This window comes from Meles meles, chromosome 20 (genome assembly GCF_922984935.1).
Source record: "Meles meles chromosome 20, mMelMel3.1 paternal haplotype, whole genome shotgun sequence".
In the NCBI taxonomy this organism is placed as follows: Eukaryota; Metazoa; Chordata; class Mammalia; order Carnivora; family Mustelidae; genus Meles; species Meles meles.
The window spans coordinates 19,128,960-19,149,649 of NC_060085.1; the positions used below are offsets into that span (position 1 = coordinate 19,128,960).

Here is a 20,690-nt window from a genome sequence, read left to right on the forward strand (position 1 = left end):
AATTGGTTTATATAATTGACTGTTCCCATGTTAGAGGCATGAATACTCATAGTTGTTAGATGATCTTGTTGGAGAGACCCTTTAATTACGATATAGTGGCCTTCCTCATCTTTTATTAGTCTTTGGTTTAAAATCTAGTTTGTCTGATGTAAGTATTACCACCCAAGCTTTCTTTGATGTCCATTAGTATGGTAAATGGTTTTCCACCCTCTCACTTTCAATCTGGAGGTGTCTTTGGGTCAAAATGAATCTTCTGCAGATAGCATACTGATGGGTCTTGCTTTTTTATCTAATCTGACCTTGTGCTTTTGATTGGGGCACTTAGCCCATTTACATTCAGAGTAACTACTGAAAGATACGAATTTAGCGCCACTGTATTACCTATAGTCGCCATTTCTGTACACTGTCTCTATTCCTTTCTGTTCTATGTTACTTCTGGACTCTCTCTTCACTTAAAGGATCCCCTTTAATATTTCTTGCAGGGCTGGTTTAATAATCACAAATTCTTTTAGTTTCTGTTTGTCCTGGAAGCTTTTTTATCTCTCCTTCTATTTTGAATGACAATCTTGCTGGATACAGTATTCTTGGATGCGTATTTTTCTCATTTAGCACCCTGAATATATCATGCCAGTACTTTCTGGCTTGCCAAGTCTCTGTGGATAGGTCTGCTGCCAATCTAATGTTTCTACTCTTGGAGATTACGGACCTCTTGTTCTGAGCTGCTTTCAGGATTTTCTCTTTGTCTCTGAGATTTGAAAGCTTCACTATTATATGTCGAGGTGTAGACCTATTTTTATTGATTTTGAGGGGGGTTCTCTGTGCCTCCTGGACTTGAATGTCTGCTTCCTTCCCTAAATGAGAGAAGTTCTATATATATACCTTCTGCCCCCCTCTCTCTTTCCTCTTCATCTGGGATCCCAATTATTCTAATATTGTGTTGCTTTATGGTATCACTTATCTCTCAAATTCCTTCATGATCCAGTAGTTGCTTATCTCTCTTTTTCTCAGCTTCCTTATTCTCCATCATTTTGTCTTCTATATCACAAATTCTTTCTTCTGCCTCATTTATCCTAGCAGTTAGAGCCTCCATTTTTTATTGCACCCCAATAATAGCCTTTTTGATTTCCATTTGCTTAGATTTTAGTTTTTATTTCTCCAGAAAGGGATTCTCTAGAGTCTTCTATGCTTTTTTTAAGCCCAGCTAGTATCTTTATAATCATTACTCTGAACTCTAGTTCTGACATCTTACTTATATCCATACTGATTAGGTCCCTGTCAGTCAGTACCGCCTCTTGTTCTCTTTTTTGAGGTGAGTTTTTCCATCTTGTCATTCTGTGCAGAGAAGAATAGATGAACAAGAGAACAAAATACTAAAATGGCAATAACAGCCCCAGAGAAATATATACTAAACAAATCAGAAGAGACCCAAAACAAAAAATAAGTAAATAAATAAAATCTTTAAAGACAGAGAGAATATAACCAGACAGGTGAACAGAACAGAACAGAACAATACACTGGATCCTGTGTGTATTTTGGTCTGTTAGAAAACTAGATCCCAAAATTGTGAAGAAAGAAAAACCTATATATGTACAAAAATAAAATTAAACTTAAGAACATAAATATAAAATTAAATATAAGAATTAAATATAAGAAACGTAGATAGAATATAACTGTTAAAATGAAAATGAAAAAGGACAAAAGAAAAAAAAACAAAAACAACAAAAAAAGAAAAGAGTATAAACAGACCGGTGAACGGAACAGAGCAATATAATATATTCTGGGTGTATTTTGGTCTGTCTTTTTGAAGAAGCTACGTCCCGTAACTATAAAGAAAGAAAAACTTACATATATACAAAAATGAAATGAAATACAATGAAAGGATAGAATGTAACTATAGAGATGAAAACTTAAAAAGACTTTTAAAAAGAGAGAGTATAATCAGACAGGTGAACAGAACAGAGCAATACACTAGAATCTGGGTGTATTTTGGTCTGTCTGTTACAAGAAACTGCATCCCAGAACTGTACAGAAAACTTATATATATACAAAAACAAAATGAAATACAACGAAAGGATAAAATATAACTGTAAAAATGAAAATTGAGAAAGACTTTAAAAAAGGGTTAATAAAATAAGAAATTGGTTGAAAAGGAAAGAAAAAAATTAAAATTCAAAGACTAAACAATCAGAAAAATACCATGAATTCTATACACAATTCTTCCCTATTGCTGGACTTCTAGAGTTCTCTATGATGGGTAAAAACATGGTCTTAGTTTATTAGGATATTCTTGCTGATCTTCTGGGTGAGGGGCCTGCTGAGGTGATTCTCAAGTGTCTTTGCCAGGGCGGAGTTGCACTGCCCTTGACACGGGGCCAGGCTAAGCAAGCGGCTCCAGATTGCTCTCTGTGGCTTCTGTTCCCTGAAGGCTTTCTGCGCAGGTTTAGAGGATGAGAATGAAAATAGCAGCCTCCCAATCCCTGGAACAGAGCTTGGGGACCCACTCCTCTGTGTGCCCTCAGGAAAAAGCAGTCAATCACTCCTGTCCCCCAGGTCTCCAGCCGCACTCCATGCTCACCCAGCCTCTGACCGAGCATTTCTATCTCAGGCACGTGACCCTGCTTTGAGTCTCCAGAAGGGGTGGGTCTTGCCATGGTTCAGTGGAATGCTGGGCCCCTGCTCAGAGAACAGTTGCCCAACCATGCCAGAGTCTGCAGTTTATGGCAAAACCAAGCTGACAGCCCACTTGTGGGTTCAATGATAGCAGCTGGCTTCCCCACTACCATGCCTGGGAACTCTGCCACACTCAGGCACCCCTGATGTTTCTGTGACCCCGAAGATCCTGAGACCACATTGCCCCATCTAGGATTCTGCCCCTCTTTGCCACCTGAGCGCCTTCCAGGCAGGGACCTCCCTTACCGGAGCTGACTTCTAAAAGTTCTGAGTTTGCACTCAGCTGCTGTATCGGTTTCCTATGTTGACTGCTGCGTTCCGCCCCCGCCGCAGTTTATCTTCCCATATACTGCCTCAGATTCACTTCTCCACACCCCCTACCTTGCAGAAAGTGGTCACTTCGCTATCTGTAGAATTTCAGCAATGCTTTTCTTAGATCTCTGGTTGAGTTCGTAAGTGTTCACAATGATCTAATTAACTATCTAGCTGAATTCCTAGGACCCGATGAAACCAAGGTCTCCTACTGTGCCATCTTGGAAAGTCGCCCAGTGAAGTCTTTCTCACATTATCATCACTTAGGCTCTGCTTCTGTCCTCTCATCTCCTGATTCTCCTGTCTCCCCCATTCACCCTGTGATTATACTGAGTCCATCCAGATAATCCAGGATAATCTCCCCATGTCAAGACCCTTAATCACATTTTAATCACCTTGCCATGGAACCTAACATATTCATAGGTTCTGCGGATTAGGACTTGGACATGGAGAGGTGCATTATTCTGCCTACCACAGCTATATATCATCCTGTCAGGAACTGGTGACCAGGATTTCTAAAACTGGAGTCCATGGTTAGGCTTCAGGTTATCTGTAAAACCCTTGAGATTGTTGGCAAAATGTATCTTCTGACGTGTTTCTCAAGAGAGAGCCCACAGCTTTCAGGATTCTCAAAAGAGCTATGTATGAGCCCATTACTATCAGTCACTGTCCAAGAACTGATTGAGGGAAGAGAGCAAAGACCAACACTATCCCCATAACTGTCAGAACAAAGACACAATCCACCCCCGCCCCCTTCTACTGTAAGAAAAACTCATCACCACTTCTGTCCCCTTCTCAGGACATGCACAATTCCACACCTCACACAAACCTCTCCAGAGATAGAGGTGCCTGGGGTCCCAGTTTAAAGGCAGAATAATCCCCCCAGTATGCAAAAAGGGCAACAATAATAGGCCTGTGGGTAAAAAGTGGTGTGGGATCAAACTTTAAGTCATATAGGACCCCATGCCTGAGCCCTCTTCTTTTTCAGCCGAGCTTCTAATCACAGGTGGAGAAAATAACAGCATCTGGCAAAAACAAAGCTGCCTCTTGGCATGCAGCATTCCCAGATCCGGCCCCTTCTCTTCCTTCTCTCATTCTCAAGGAGAGGAGGCTCACCACCGTGTTCACACACTCTGACAGCTTTCCTCAGACAGGTGCCCAAAGTGCTGCTTACCAAAGGCCAGTATCACAGACTCTGGATATGAAACAGACTCTGAATATGAAATGGATCATTTCTTCCTCTGACCCCGAAAAAATTTTAATTCGCACAAGTAAACGCCTTAGAAAATAGTGTCTCTCTTACACCTGTGTGCCCAGCCACAAGAGAAAAAATGGTCACTTACTTTGACTGCAAGGTCTGCCTCGGCCATGTGCCATCTTCATTTTGGGGCTCAATTACTAGCACCTGAGTGAAAGGGGAAACCAAATAAGGAACATGCAAAAGACCTCACTGGTGACAAGCTCAGAACCAGAAGGTATCTTGGCCACACACCCTGGAGAACTGCCTGCTGGGCGTGGCCTGAGCCCTCCTACCTGACCCTGGTAGAGCCCAGCGTCCTGGACAGTGTTGTCTAGCTTGCTCAGCTGCTCATAGGTGTTGCTCATGTACTTGTTCCACAGCCGTGTTTCACGCTCAGCAGGGATATTGAATAGCTTCCGCATCTCCTTCTCAATGGTTGCTAGAGATGGACAGAAGGATCACTGAGGACTGAGCATCACTCAGACGGACAGAAGGATCACTCACCTCACTCCAGATGCAAGGCTAATAACAGCTGTAGCAAGCTAATGCTCATCCTCCCTCCTGTTCGGACCGTCAGTCACAGGGTGCTTTGGAAGAATGACCTCAGCCCCTCGCTGATTAAGGCCAAATGTCTTCCATGGGCATCCTCCTGCACTCATACACTTAGAAACCTTCCCTATGCTTCTCCTTCTTCAATAGGTGGGTCCCATTTACAGCACACAAGCAACACAGAAAGGTGACAAAACCTTCCTCTGAAGTTAAAATAAATGTGGTTTCGAATACCAGCCCTGCCACTTTCTCACAGAGATTTTTTTTTTTAAAGATTTTATTTATTTATTTATTTGACAGAGAGAGATCACAAGTGGGCAGAGAGGCAGGCAGGCAGAGAGAGGAGGAAGCAGGCTCCCCGCCAAGCAGAGAGCCCGATGTGGGACTCAATCCCAGGACCCTGGCATCATGACCTGTGCCGAACGCAGAGGCTTAACCCACTGAGCCACCCAGGCGCCCTGAGATTTTTTTTTTTAAGATTTTATTTATTTATTTGACAGAGAGACACAGCAAGAGAGGGAACACAAGCAGGGGTAGTGGGAAAGGGAGAAGCAGGCTTCCAGCTGAGCGGGGAGCCTGATGTGGGGCTCAATCCCAGGACCCTGGGATCATGACCTGAGCCAAAGGCAGATGCTTAGCCAACTGAGCCACCCAGGCACCCCCTCAGAGATTTTTTAATAAGTAAGTATAACCTCCCCGAATCTGCATTTCCTCATCTTTATCACCGTATCACGTATCATGGTCAGGGAGCATGTCCAAGAGTCTGTAAAACACGATTCCCAGGCCTAGCTCTCCACAAGAATCAGGTCAGGACTGGTAACCACAACCTGAGACTATGTGGGTAACAACTCTGGAGCGGGTGCCTGGCTTCACTCCCAACAGCCACAGTGCTCTGCGCTCTCCGCTTCCGGAAACTCGGGACACCAGTCCAGCTACTCACCGATAGTGTCTGCCTTGCTGAAATGGCAACTCAGCACGTTGGTGGGGTCACTGTTCTCACAGAGCTTCAGTTCCAGCAAATACACCTCTACCTTGCAGTGCTTGACGAAGAGCCCGTGCTCCACCACCTGCAAACAAGAGGCACAGGTGAAGCAGCAGCGGTTCCACACTGGGCGGTCTGGGAAACAATAGGTTTCATCAGTGGTAAGAGGCAGAATCCACACAATAATCACTTTCCCTAAGTGATCAGGGAATCACAAGGACAGATTTTTAAAGCCGCCAGCATCCGTCCAAGAGTTTCAAATCTTTCTTCCCTTCACAAGAAAGAGTACCCGGGTAGAGCCAGAACCAGCTGGCTGTAACAGTGCACAACAGGGAAGTCACTGTTCATCTCTAAGTCAGGATCATGAGGTCTCCCTTGCAGGGTTTGTTGAATGAGAGGACTAGAGAATGTAGGTAAAACCCTGGGGTAGCAGAACACTCACCATATGGCAACACTGTGGGCATTAGGGGACATCTGCCAGACTGGCACACCTCCAACTTTTTGATCCCTAACCCCTCACAGGGCCCCAGGTTTCCAGATAGAGAAAGAATATAGTTCTGGCCTCAAACAATGACTGTTGGAAGCATGGCCTCAGGACTACAGATCTTTCCTACGCTGAGAAGGGGAACTATATACCAGGGAGAGTAAGAAATTTACCCAATGTCTACCTCTTAGCAGGCATGTGATTTCCCCTCTGGTAGGACAAGCAAACAACTGTGGGAGTCAGGGTGGATGGTCTTCTCCTAAGTCCCATCTACAAAGAGGTGAAGAATCTGGATTTCTACCTCACAGCCTGCTTTTCCCCAGGAGGCTGTTCTTCTCTGGCTTATAAACACCTGCTTTTTGAGATATTCAACAGTGTGGCCCAAGAGTCATAAGCACAGAGGAAAAAGCAGTCTCAGAAAGGTTGTAAGATAAACAAGAAGCAGTACATTACTGTATGTCCACATGACCCCAAGTAAACTTTCTCTCATAGAGCCTTCCAGAAAGTGCTCTCATGGCACTGCTGGACACATCCCAAGCCATGGGCAGCTCTGATGTTTGGAGGCCACTCACTGTAACATCTCAGGTGAGCAGCCACACTCACCACCACTCACGACCACAATTCCCTAAAGAGAACCAGAAAGAAGGCCTCAAACACCTCTATTCCACCACTTAGGCACATCCAGTAACCCAGAAAACCAACACCAGTCAGTGTCCCCAGGGAGCACTCACAGACACTGACCAGCAGCTGTGACAACTTGTGTACTCACTTTTCTGACAATGGGCTGCTGGCCTTCTACACAGCCATACCAGTTCAGTAATTTATTCCAGGCCTCCGTTGGGACCAGAACATAGTCCAATTCATCAATTAAATGTTCCTTCAAGGTCTGACTCTCAGGATCTGAAAAAAGAAAACACCTCATAACTCACTGCTCTTCTCCCCAGAAATATTTGTTTTATAGGATTCTTATGTACTTTTCACAAACAAAATTATTCATAGAACAGGTACAAAATTCCAAAATTCTGTCACTGGCCATAACACAGAGCAGACCTGACAACTGTCTTTAGCCACACCTTCACAGGAACATGTATTTCTTCTATAACAAAATGGAATAGGGAGAATAAAAAACTCCAGTTTATATTTTCAATATGCTTCTAGATTCCACAATGAAAATTGTAAATTATGAACATTTAACATAATATTCTGCTTAGGGAAATGTCATTGAGGTCAAATATCTTCTGAAAGATTTACTAAGAAAACAACAAACACATCATTGAAGTTAACTTTATTTTACCAAGAGTCATTCAGTATTCTTCGTTTTCCACAGGCCAAGCTGAAACCCAGCTGGACAACCTCTTACGGACGGGGGAATGTCTTTAACACCCTAACGTGCTCAATGTCCACCTCACACACCCCACAGGCAGGCAACATGACTAGGAGTGGACGTCCACGATCTGAAACACACTCCCTCAGCTGAAGACCAAGGAACTGGATCAAGGGAAGACTGATCACCTCCCACCTACTCCTGCCGTAGTGGGTGTAGAAGTACCCACAGCAGTGCAACTCATCTGTAACTCAAGGTATAAGATATTAAAAACCAAAACCAAAACCGTAAACAGCATTCACAAAGTGATGGGGGCTTCCCATCACCCGCATCCCCCGGTGCTCCCTGCCAGTTTTGACCCTATACCATCAGCTCTTCTGCCTTTCCTTGCAGCAAGCTGCAGACCTGACCCACCTCTGCCTTTTTCATCTGGATGGAGAACAGGAAAGGAATTAAATAGCAGCGGAAGACAGGAATACCAAGGTGAGATGGACGAACGGATAAACATGATGGGGTATATACCTACAGCGGAACACTATTCAGCCTTCAATGGAAGGAAATTCCGACACGTGCTCCAACGATGAACCCCGAATATTATACTAAATAAAATAAGGCAGTCACAGAAAAACAAATACTGAACAATTCCACTTAAGTGAGGTGTCTAGAATAGACAGATTCAGACACAGAAAATAGAATGGTGGCTGCCAGAGGCTCAGAGGAAAGGAGATCGGGAGTCATAGTTTAATGGGTTGCAGTTCTGCGTGGTGAAAATGTTCTGGAAATTGGTTGCAGAACAACGTGAATATACTTAATACTATTGAACTGCACACTTCAAAACGGTCAAAAGGATAAACTATTATGTGTATTTTAGAATTAAAAAAGCGGGGGAGGGCCCCGGGTGGCTCAGTGGGTTAAAGCCTCTGCCTTCAGCTCAGGTCATGATCTCAGGGTCCTGGGATTAAGCCCTGCATTGGGCTCTCTGCTCAGCAAGGGAGTTTGCTTCCCCCCTCTCTCTGCCTACTTGTGATCTCTGTCAAATAAACAAAGAAAAAAATCTTAAAAAAAAAAAAAAAGTGGATCCTCCTCATTGATGAGCCAACCACTTTCCATAGCCCATCTGGCATGATTATTAACACTGACAGAGCAGGCCTTCTCTGTTGAAGAACAGAAGGATGATCCACTGGTATCAGTCTGCTTGAGACAAAAGCTTCCCCCCAAAACTGACACTTTTCTGATTTATAAATTAAATTTCTCTGATTCATAAACTTCTCTGATTTATAAATTAAAACTCATTAAGTTATTCACTTCTTGTCTTTCTTGCAGATATATGCTTCTTTGTTTCTAACACGAAGCACTATGCAGATCTGGCTACACACACTGTACCAAGCAGCAGCCAGAAATCTCTAAATGTGGTAAAGGAACAACAGCTTTCAGCATCACCAACCACAAGTACATCATTTCCACAAGCCATTTTCCCCTCTAAGGGTCCATGATGATTTTCGCACACATCACGCTTACATGCTCAGTGCAAATGCAGGGAATGTGACTGGAATTCCCAGTGCAGTTCACTACTTTCACTTGAAACAGGACCAGTCTAAAGGCGTCATGCTCAAAATCACACAAAGGTTCGGGAATGAGGATTTAGTCCCTGCAAATTTCTTCCACAGAGGAGAATAAACGGGGAAAATGAGAGCACAGCTTGGCCTAAGCACAAGGATTTCATTTGATATACAACAGAAGCAGAGGTGGGAAGAAGAAAAGGGGTGCTCTGCAGACAATATAAGGAAGGATATGCTAGACCCCATCCTTCCCACACTTTCAAGAGCCCTATCCAGCCAATTCCATGTCTCTAGGTGAAAGGCCACTGGGTTCGGACTGGTAGGTGACTGAGAGCCTGGGAACTAAGGGGGTGATTCACCAGAGATAGGTCATTCCTGTACTGTCAATGTTCCATGCAGGTTCTGAACAAAATGTACTTCTCATATCCTAAGCACAAAGCAAATGTTTCAAGGAAAAGCCAGGTGACATTAAATTGGGGAACCATGGAAGAAATGCTTGCCCTTAGCTGAAGGTCATCCAAATGATTTCACAGAGCTCCTCTAGCTCTTATCATTAGTATTCTTATAAGCATTAAGAAATCTTCTATTAAAAAAAAAAGAAGAAGGGGTACCTGGGTGGCTCAGTGGGTTAAAGACTCTGCCTTCAGCTCAGGTCATGATCTCAGGGTCCTGGGATCAAGCCCTGCATCAGGCTCCCTGCTCAGTGGGGAACCTGCTCTTCCTCCTCTCTCTGCCTACTTGTGATCTCTGTCTATCAAATAAATAAATAAAATCTTAAAAAAAAAAAGAAAAAAGAAAAAGAAAAAGAAGAAGAAGAAGAAGAAAAACAAGAGGGGCACCTGGCTGGCTCAGTCAGTAAAGCATGTAACCCCTGATCTCGGTGTCATGAGTTCGAGCCCCACATTGGGGTTAGAGATTCCTTTAAAAAAAGGGGGAGGGTTGCAGGGGGAGGAAAAGTACAAACACGTTGTATGCTCCCTTACACCAACTTCATGGTGTGATGCCACCATCTGACCTACATCAGGAAACAAAGCACATGAATTATGATGTCACCTGACCTTCCCTAAAACAAGTCTCACCTGAAGCACTGCCCATTTTTAAAAAACACCCAGGTTAGTGTTAAGTACTTGGATCAAACCTTATACATGTCTGCCTTCCTACTGCTCTGATTTTGAACACAATCGACAGATCACTCTCATCCTGCTTGCCAGGGCATCTAAAGCTAACCAGAACACAGCCTGGGAGAGGTCAACTGTCATATCTACACATCTGTAGGTACAAGCCCAGCTCTGGTATGTCATGCATCATTTTTTCAATCACTTCTTCCAATGGGAGCTGACTGTGATAATAACTCTACCTTCCACCTCTCCTCACACACTCCTATGACAATCATCATAGGAATGCTCGACGGATGTAGACAGGTCTGCAATCTGTTCCACTGCAAAGGTAACACAGAAAATTCTGGTGCCCAAATTTCAGACTCCAGATGCAGTTTCAAAATGATAACCTATTTCTTTCCATTCCACGTGCTAATCTAACAGCTCTTAAAAAACTAATCCCCAAAAAGAAAAATACGAGAAGCATGCTCATGTGTGAAGCAGTTAGTTTAGGAAAAAAGTAGCTCATTCCTCCATGACAGTCTTACAAAGACTTCTGGTACAGATGCAAATCAAGGACACTTGTTTCTATCCATCACAACAGGAATGTCAGGTTCACAATGTCCATGTTACTGATAAACGTGATCACCCAGGTCACTGCCTAGGTGGGTATTTCAGTTAGAAAAGCAACAGGATACTATACCTGAAAAGAGTCCGGAGTTATCTATTGGGCCAGGAAATAGATTGTGTTCACCCACATTGTACATATCCCAGCTGTCAAAACCCACATACTTCTTCCACTGCTTGAACCACCGGCTGTCAATAAGATACCTAGAGACAGACAAAAATTTACTATACCAGAAAAACTGAGGTTTTAAGTTTTTGCAGTTGCTCCTTTAATTTTTTTTATGATCTTTCCACCTAGGGAACACACATTTCCCATTCAAAAACACATTTCAAGAACAAGAGCAGGGCTAAGCTTCAGATGGCACAAAGAGCCTGGCCTAGGATAAGAGTCCATTAAGTGAAATGCTGAAAGTATGAATATAGGTGCCTGGCTGACTCAGTCAAAGGAGTGTGTGTAAAACTCTTTATCTCAGGGTCATGAGTTCAAGCCCCATGTTGGGCATAGAGCTTACTTAAAAATAAATAAATATTTTTATTAAACAACAACAAGAAAGACAGGTGTCTGGGTTGCGCAGTTGGTTGGGTGTCCAGCTCCTGATTTCAGCTCAGGTCATGATCTCATGGTCGAGAGACCAAGCCCCATGTCAGGCTCCTCATTCAGCGTGGAGTCTGCTTGAGATTTTCTCTCTCTCTCCTTCTGCCTCTCTCCCCACTCATGCATTCTTACCCCCTCTCTCTCTCAATAAATAAAATCTTTAAATTAAAAAAAAAAAAAAGAAAGAGGGGCGCCTGCGTGGCTCAGTGGGTTAAAGCCTCTGTCTTTGGCTCAGGTCATGATCCCAGGGGATCCAGTCCCGCATGGGGCTCTTTGCTCAGCAGGGGGCCTGTTCCCCCCTCCCCCTCTGCCTACTTGTGATCTCTAATAAATAAAATAAATAAATCTTTAAAAAAGGAATGAATGAATAAAAGGAAATGACTGGTTTCAAAATGCTTATTTAGGGCGCCTGGGTGGCTCAGTGGGTTAAAGCCTCTGCCTTCAGCTCAGGTCATGATCTCAGGGTCCTGGGATGGAGTCCCGCATCAGGCTCTCTGCTCAGCAGGGAGCCTGCTTCCTCTTCTCTCTCTCTGTCTGCCTCTCTGCCTACCTGTGATTTCTTCTCTGTCAAATAAATAAATAAATAAACAAATCTTTTTAAAAAATGCTTATTTAAGTGAAGTCCTCCTATGGCTAAAATCTTGTTTGCCAATGAGCAAGTCATTAATTTCATAATTATCTTTATAGAGGTCCTTGTCCAGAACAGAAAGTTTGGTTATACTGCTCAACATGAAAAGCATTAAACTAATTCTCTCTCTGAAAATGGGGTCATAACACCATACAATTCAAGTGTTCTTTGAGTACCAAAGAAGACATTATAAAAAATGTGTGCTAAAAAAAAAAAAAAGGTACACACACACATATAATCGTGTCTAGGTATGGTACTATACAAATATAATAGTCTCTAGTCTCTAGTTATTCCTGATCTGGTTATATTTTTTAAAGTATCCCTATGAAAAAATAAAAGAATCACTATGCTGTTTTACAACTAAGAAGTAGTAAATCGCTCTGGGGAAAAAAAGTACAACATTTATATTGGCGACTCCTGTAAGTATTTTTTTTTAAAGATTTTATTTATTCATTTGACAGACAGATCACAAGTAGGCAGAGAGACAGACAGAGAGAGAGGGGGAAGCAGGCTCCCCGCTGAGCAGAGAGCCTGACGTGGGGCTCAATCCCAGGACCCTGGGATCATGACCTGAGCCGAAGGCAGAGGCTTTAACCCACTGAGCCACCCAGGTGCCCCTTAAGTATTTTTTTTTTAATATTTTATCTATCTATTCATTTGAGAGAGAGTGTGGGAGAGGCAGAATGAGAGAGCACAAGCAGGGGGAGAGGCACAGGAAGGGGAGAAGCAGTCTGCCCACTGAGCAGGGAGCCCCACTCGGGGCTCCATCCCAGGGCCCTGGGATCATCACCTGAGCTGAAGGCAGATGCTTAACCAACTGAGCCACCCAAGCACCCCAAGTCCTTTAAGTTTTTATAAAAAACAAACCTCAGCAATCAGGCAGCTTCCCAGAGGCCACAGGATCCATAAGTACATCCAAACCTTTAAAAGACTCTTTTACCTCCAAACCCCTTGAACAATATCCTCCAAACACTTTTATTTTATTTTTTTAATATTTTATTTATTTGACAGAGAGAAATCACAACCAGGCGGAGAGGCAGGCAGAGAGAGAGGAGGAAGCAGGCTCCCTGCAGAGCAGAGAGCCCGACGCGGGGCTCGATCCCAGGAACCTGAGATCATGACCTGAGCGGAAGGCAGAGGCTTAACCCACTGAGCCACCCAGGCGCCCCTCCTCCAAACACTTTTAGTGTATGATCTTAGTCTATCTCAAACTTCCTCTGGTTCCTCTGAATATTCTTCATACATCACCCCTATGCAGGATAACTTCTGTTTGCCCTGCCTCTCACAGCTTGGCCAGCTGTACAGCCCTATCTGAACTCCTCCTAATCCCAATGTTTCCCTTCCCTGGTCAATTCCTCTGTTACCATAAGTGGCATTGTCAACACCACCATCATTTCTTAAAAGGTGGATGTTCAATCATATTCGATGCAAAGCCAAGCCCTAGCTTTCTACTCTCACATGATAATATCACCCAGGAACATCTTCACTAGTAGAAGTATTGTCCCTTCTACTAAAAAATTAAGAAACCTCATGTCTCAGACTTGCTTTTCTAAATTTTGTACTTTTAATCTTTTCATCTAGGCTCTAAGCTATCCCCCTCTCCCGCTCCAAAATGCTGCCGCCACAATTATTTTTGACATTTGCTACCAAAATAACCTGGAGTTCTCAAACATTTGTCCAACTTCTGACCTTCACATCTGTTTGGCAGTTTACAAGTTACAAAAGTATCTCTTCTCCTCAACCCATAAGGTGGGGGTGCCAAATATTGCTACCCTGGCTTTAACAGTAAGGCACGGGGGTCTGGGAGGTGTGGTCGCCTTCGCTCAAGGTCACACAAGTCCTCGAAGGCAAAGGGCTCTTCCCATCCAGAAGGTCCCCCTAAGCACTCCCCTTCTCCCCTTCCTGCAACCCTTGCCCACACCGGGTCCGCCGTCTGAGGCCCCGAATGGGCCAAAACAACCCTCACACTTTTCCCTAGGAAATTCTCCTGAGAGGTAGGGTTCAGGACACCCTCTCAGGGTCACTAACACCGCCCCCGCCCGGCCCCTACCCAAGCCGGAAAAGAGGGGTCCGGTCTGAGGGCCCGAGCCCCTGCCCCTGAGCCTGGGCAGCGGAAACACGGGTCCGGTGCTCACCACTGCGCCCCTCGTTGGAGCGTGGTCCTCATCAAGGCCCCGAGCTCTGATTTCTGGGTCTCCGCATCCGGTCGCTCACGACAGCCTCCACCTTCCGCCATCTCGTCCGCGGCCCCGGCCCAGCCGGCCCGGACATCCGCCTCGCGCACGGCGTGCTGTGGGCCGCGCCCACGCACGCACGCAAGCACGCACGCGCGCGCGCCCAAGCCCCACCTAGCGCCGCGGCCTGGAACGCCTGCCCGCCCGCCTCGCACGCACTGCCCTTCTCCCACGGGTGCGCGACCGAGCCAGAAGGGGACCGGAAGAGGAGTTGGGCGCTGACAAATTAGCCGCCCCTTCCTCCCGCCTTGCGGGCGGAGCCGCGGGGTGGTTGTTTTGCACCCATTTCTCCGTCTGGCCCGGCCATCTCTGTAAGCGCTTGATCACAGGCCCATCGGCCTCCGGGTACCCCGTCCGGGCCCGCGGTGTTAGCCTGCTGTTAGATAAACCCAAGCCAGGTATGAGAAGCCCTGGAACTAGCTCTTGCTTTGAGCTAGAGACCTTAGGCCAGTCGTTAGCCGCCCAAACGTGGGATGGGGGTGCCTGCCCTGGAGGCCCTACAGGGATTTGGGGGACTGCTGGGTGCACCAGCGCCGTGGGACCGGGACTCGAAGATGTGATCTAGTCATTAACACTCCTCTCAAACAGTGTAGACGCCAGAATCGTAGCCCACGACTGAATTCCCCAAACCCTCCAAACTGAGCTAGCTACTTGCCTTGTCAGGGAGACAAGCAGCCGCTGAGTGGCGATAGCAACAGGGGAAGGAGGTTCAGGTAGTGTTCTCCACATCCGGTGCCCAAGCTACTGCTTAATTTGCTGCCGCAACAATATGCAGTGTCCTAAAACTGTATGTTTCCCGCTCGACCCTACATACAAAAAGCACAGCCCTCCTCATGGAGTGGCAAGTAAGCCCAGAGCAAGGAAGAAACCAGGCAGCTGGCTAGCAGCTGGTCTAGCAGTTCCTGCCCTCAAAAATAAGTCACAGTGTGTGACTTCAAACAATCTAATGGGGAAGAGATCCTCCACAAATAACCCCAGGGTCAAGCAGTGTGTAGTAGGTAAGTGCCATTAAAGAGTATGAACCAAAGACTGCAGACTCCCGAGCTTGTGAAAGGCAGACTTTGACTTGGTAGCATTTGAGCGTGGTTTTGAAGAAACAGAAATAAATGGTGGTGCATGCTACAGGAAGGGAAATTACAGGATCAGTTACTGGAACAAGAAGGGCAGAATCAAAGAGTAAGGGTTAGACCAATTAACCTGGGCACAGACTACTGGAAAGAACCTTCCATCTAAAGCTAAAACAGAGGCCAGAAGGGTCACACATTCTGCCTTAAACGGCCCACAGATATTGTAAAAGGTTTTGGAGCAGAGACAATGGCTGAGGGTGCTTCATACCCACAGTGGTGAAGCCCAGGAGAGACCTATTAAGAACCTTTAACTGGAAAGATGGCAACAAGGGAGGAGAGGAGGAGAGTTCAGTGTTGGGGATGGAGGAGGTAGCACTGACTAGGTGAAATCATGGTAGGTCATTTGAGCAGATTTACTATTTTCATGTGGGGTTTTAGCTAATTGAAATTAACATGAATCAAATTTGCACTGCCTGGGACACCCTTCAGGCACCATCTGGTAACACAGGGCCTCTTGGCAGTTGGGTAGATAGGAGAAGAAAATGAAAAAGAATTAAAACTGCCTTGAATAACTGAATAACCTTATAACTTATAGCTGTTAATCCTCCGCAGACAAGAGTTACCACCACATGGTAATTCTACATCTGGGAAGCCAACCCTGACAATCTGAGTGCCTTTCTGTGAAAGTTACCTGAATTTGTTAAAAATGTTGTGAAGTGAGAAACACTACCTTTAGTCCTGTTATTTATGGAAAAAGAAAGCTGGGTTATCGACATGACTTCAGAACCTACATTCGATGGTTTCTACTCTCTTCTTTTTTTAACAATTTCTCCTATACCATTTATGGCATGGGTCAGAGTCTTAAGGAAGTAGAACAAATCCTCAGCACCACTAGAAAAGGGGACAATACCTAATTATAAATAAGAAGACTTTGGAAAACCTTTTTAAGGCAGGATCTCTTCGGTGCTATTAAATGGCTGTAAAAAATCTTGCTCTAATTATAGGTAGTTCCTAAAAAATGTATACTAAGATCACAAAGTGCCAGTAGTTAAAATGCAAGAATAAGGTGAACTTCATAGTCAAAAAATCATTTCAAAAGTATTAAAACATGTTTAATGGGGCACCTGGCTGGTTCAGTCGAAAGATGTATGTGACTCTTGATCTCAGGGTCATGAATTCGACCCCCATGTTGGGTACAGAGATGACTTAAATAAATAGAAATCTTAAATTAAAAAATAGAACGCTTTTAGTGAGTTTCATTAAAATGTTAAAGATTGGGAACTGGAAACAGTGACCCTCTGCCTGTGTGTTCCTGCTGTTGTGGGTGACCTGTGGGTTTGGGAGGAAATGGGGATTTGTGGGTTTGGGAGGAAATGGGGATTCAGCTCAGGAGACACCCTTGCACTAGGGCCATGTTCTCTGTTGGGCCTTTTACCCTAGGGAGAGTGTAGGCCTAGTAGGGCAGTCACTTGGCCTCATAACCAAACCCCAGAACTGAACAAGCCACCCATTGCCATGGTAGCTTGGGCCACAAGAACAGGAAGGAAAGCATGAAAGGAGCTACAGGAAACAGGTTTGACTGAGTCACATACTGCTTGATCTTGGACTGTGATGACCTAATTGAGAGTTTGTAATATCTGGGTGTGTGAACTTTAAGTTTATTTGGTTCCAAATCATAAACTTCTTGCCTTGGCTGGCACTGTGATTTGCTCTACACCTGACTGCAGTTGGCCTCTCCAAGGTTAGCAGTGGTCCACACTAGGCCAGCAGTGACTGAGCACATGTGGCAGTGTTCACAAATATTGGGCAGCTTTTGATTACAGCTATCTTCGGGGGAGAATTACTGTTATTTCCTTCTTGTCTGTGCTCCTTTAACCTGGCTAGGGGAGTATGAAAAAGTAAAAGGCTCTAGAAGTACATTTCAGAAGAATTAAATAAACATCTTATCAGTGAGATTATCACCTCTGTTATAGAAGGGTTAGATTACTGGGGAAGGTGACAGGCAAAGACCAGAAGAAATCTCCGACAGGAAGTGGGATCACCTTTCCTACCCTGAAGACTCCTGCTGTTGGACAGATTCCATTCTGGTAATGCCACTGTTGGTGGCCAGCCGTGATTGGGCAGAGAGTGTGTGGGTTCCTAGGCCTAGGTGTGGCCAATGTCTTCTCTTCCTCCTCTAATTCTGTTACTATTGATGTCTCCCCAATACACAAGTATTTAGCTTTTAATTATGTTGGTTGACCTTTGTACAAAGTAAATTCTCAACAGGCATTTCTCAGATGCATGAATATAAGAATACCAGTTACTAGTCATTTGTTCATTTGACTGGTAATCTATTACATACTGGTACTCGCAGTCCCTACCCTCCAGAGATTCACAGCCAGTATGGTTGGGGAAGATATTTTCACAAGTAATTATAGTTGGTGCGTTGTGTGATGAAGTGCTCCAGGAACATGGAGGGTGATGTTGCTGGGATGTTTGCTGGGAAGGAAACCTAAGCAACTGGTATAAGGAACCAAGACATTCCGCCTGGGCTCTTGGGCACGTATGATGAGTGTGTAAAGGATGCTCAGGGGACCAGGGTGTCTTTGGATTCACATACTCATGGACACAGGCATAGTTAGGTGCTGGGGACAGAGGAGGCTAGGGTAACAGGTGCTTCCTCTGCAGGAAGACTTGGATGCCTCCCTGGGGAACCAGGTGGCCTGTAGGATCGTAAGACACCCCAAGGCAAGCTACACATTCCCCTGGATACTGCTTGGACTCTAGGCATTTGCATGAAGTGGGCCTGTTTTGTGGTCTCTTACTCTGGCCTTTCTGGCTGTAATTATACTAGGCCTGGGGAGGGGGGCCTTGGGGAGGATGTTTTCTGTCTGAGAGATGATGATGGAAAGGCTGCTGGACCTCTGCCTAGCACAACACTGTCATATCAGGTCAGTCTCAGTGCCTCTGGAGGCAACTAACAGTTGGCATGTTTGTTTTGCTTCCCCACATGACATATCTGAAGTTGAGCTTTTTTTTTTTTTTTTAAGATTTTATTTATTTGACAGAGAGCACAAGTAGGGGCTCAGTCCTGAGCCTAAGGCAGACGCTCAGCTGCTGAGCTACCCAGGTACCCCTGGAGTTGAGTCTTGAGGTCAAAGCTGAAGGTTGTTGGGACTCAGAGTCTGCTTCTCTGCTACTCACAGGGTAGGCTCCAGACCCATGAGCCCTTACTCCTTAGGCAAGAACTTCTCTTGTGGGGCGCCTGGGTGGCTCAGTGGGTTAAAGCCTCTGCCTTTGGCTCAGGTCATGATCCCAGGGTCCTGGGATCGAGCCCCTCATCGGGCTCTCTGCTTGGCAGGGAGCCTGCTTCCCTCTCTCTCTCTGCCTGCCTCTCTGCCTACGATATCTGTCTGTCAAATAAACAAAAAAAAAAAAAATTTTTAATCTTAAAAAAAAAAAAAGAACTTCTCTTGTTTGTGTTCCCAGCTACCAGTTCAGCCCAGCAGTGCCTGATACAAAGCAAGTGTCTGGTACTTGTGGGACCAGCTGGAGCTAGGCTTTATTTTTAGCGCCATCCTAGCTGTGCCACACCTCTGTGCGTGGAAGCATGCCCTTCCCGTCTATTTGTTGATTGTCAGTATAATAAAACCTACCATCTTCAGGGGTCACTGCCCATTCTATATAGATCCATGCTGCGTTCTCTTATGGAAATCTTTAGGCAGCGTTGTTTTTACTTAGTATTATCCAAAAGTTTAAACTTAAGAGATTTATTGAACTGGGGTGCTTGGGTGGCTCAGTCAGTTGAGCGTCCGACTCTTGATTTCACTCGGATCATGATCTCAGGGTCCTGGGATCAAATCCTGTGTCAGGCTCTGTGATGGGCATGGAGCCTGCTTGGGATTCTCTCTCCCTCTCCCTGTCCCCCCACCCTTCCTTTGTGCCTCTCTCTCTTAAAAAAAAAAATGTATAAAGCAATTTATTGAACTGATAGGGTCAGGAATACTTCTGAGAAAATCAACTTGTTTTATTTATTTGTAATTCATTTATTTTTAAAAATTTAAAAAAGATTTTATGTATTTATTTGAGAGAGAGAGAGAGAGCATAAGCAGGGGGAGGGGCAGAGGGAGAGGAAAAGAGAGAGAAGCAGACTCCCAGTGAGTGTGGAGCCTGACACGGGATTCAATCTGAGGACCCTGGAATTATGACCTGAGCTGAAGGCAGCTGCTTAATGGCTGAGCCACCAGATGCCCCAAGGCACCCCTATTTTTAATTAAAAAAAAGAAAGCTAGGTTTAAATGTTGTTTGCGGAACTACATTGAGACAGAATGAGGAAGTCATCTGATAAAGAGCTAACTGTAAGAAGTGTCGGTATTTTATCAGATATTTTTTTCAGTTTTTTTGAGGGTTAATTGACCAATAAAACTGTAAAATATTTAAAGTGTACATAATGGTACTTTGATGGACTTCTACGTAATTTTATGAGATTTAATGCTTTAAAAACAAAAAGAGAACCCAGAATTTCTGGAAGAACTCCAAAAACGAAAGCTTCCAAATCTGAGTAACAGCAGGGCCCATTTCCTTTTCAGAAGGCCTGTGGCCTGAATGCTGTTGCCACTCCCAGAATCAAGCAATGCCCAGCGGCCGCTTTAACTGAACACCGGGACCTCAGGCGGGCTCACCGGGATTCCTTCGCTCTTACTTGCCCACTTGAACTGCTGATTCACGATGGGGTGGGGCGGGTGCAGGTCAGAGCCAGCAGCGGGTTTCATGGCTGAATGATAAGGAATGTGTTGTGTAGGAGTGTGTGTTTGTTTGTGTTGGGGGGGAAATATCCAGTTTCTTGGGGGAGGAAGGGGTAGTGTTAACTGGCTTTACTCTGATTCTTCCTGAAGGAGGGAGTTGGAAATGACTTTAAGTTAAGGGAGGCAGGCCACCTGAAGTCTTAGGAAGATGCGCCAGCCAGGGGCAGCCACATTGGGAACTCCTAAGTTCCCTTCTTTGGCAACCCCAGGCATAAACTGACAGGAAAAAAAAGTGGGCGAGTAAGAGTGAGTCACCAGGCAGCTTGGGAGGGGAAGAGGTTGAAGTCAGTTGGGAAAGCCCTGGGTTCCCATTTAGAGCCTAACCAGACAATGTGGCCTGGGCCGCGCTGGTCCTTTACAGGAAAGGGGAGAGTTGGAGCAGAAAGTCTGTCCTCACATTCAGTGGGTAGGTAGCTGAGTAGGATCCTAAGTCCCCAGAATTTCCAAAGCAGTATCTCTGGGTGAGGGCCATGGAACATAAGTTTTAACCAGTACCCTGGTGATTCCTGGAGGCTCTACGCTTAGCCTGCCAGAA

The 20,690-nt window shown here is 45.1% G+C and overlaps 1 protein-coding gene across 2 annotated transcripts in view; it reads right to left on the reverse strand.

Moving 5' to 3' along the window:
* Positions 1-14,357, reverse strand: part of USP4 (ubiquitin specific peptidase 4) — a 51,773-nt gene extending 37,416 nt beyond the window's left edge. For both annotated transcript variants that reach the window (XM_045992002.1, XM_045991999.1), the window contains exons 1-6: positions 14,203-14,357; positions 10,921-11,048; positions 7,007-7,137; positions 5,712-5,838; positions 4,516-4,661; positions 4,326-4,387 (exon numbers count right to left, since the gene is read on the reverse strand). In XM_045992002.1, the coding sequence (XP_045847958.1) occupies positions 4,326-4,387; positions 4,516-4,661; positions 5,712-5,838; positions 7,007-7,137; positions 10,921-11,048; positions 14,203-14,303 (695 nt within the window). In that variant the 5' untranslated portion in view covers positions 14,304-14,357. The remainder of the gene's footprint in view (positions 1-4,325; positions 4,388-4,515; positions 4,662-5,711; positions 5,839-7,006; positions 7,138-10,920; positions 11,049-14,202) is intronic.
* Between the last annotated feature and the right edge of the window lie 6,333 nt (positions 14,358-20,690).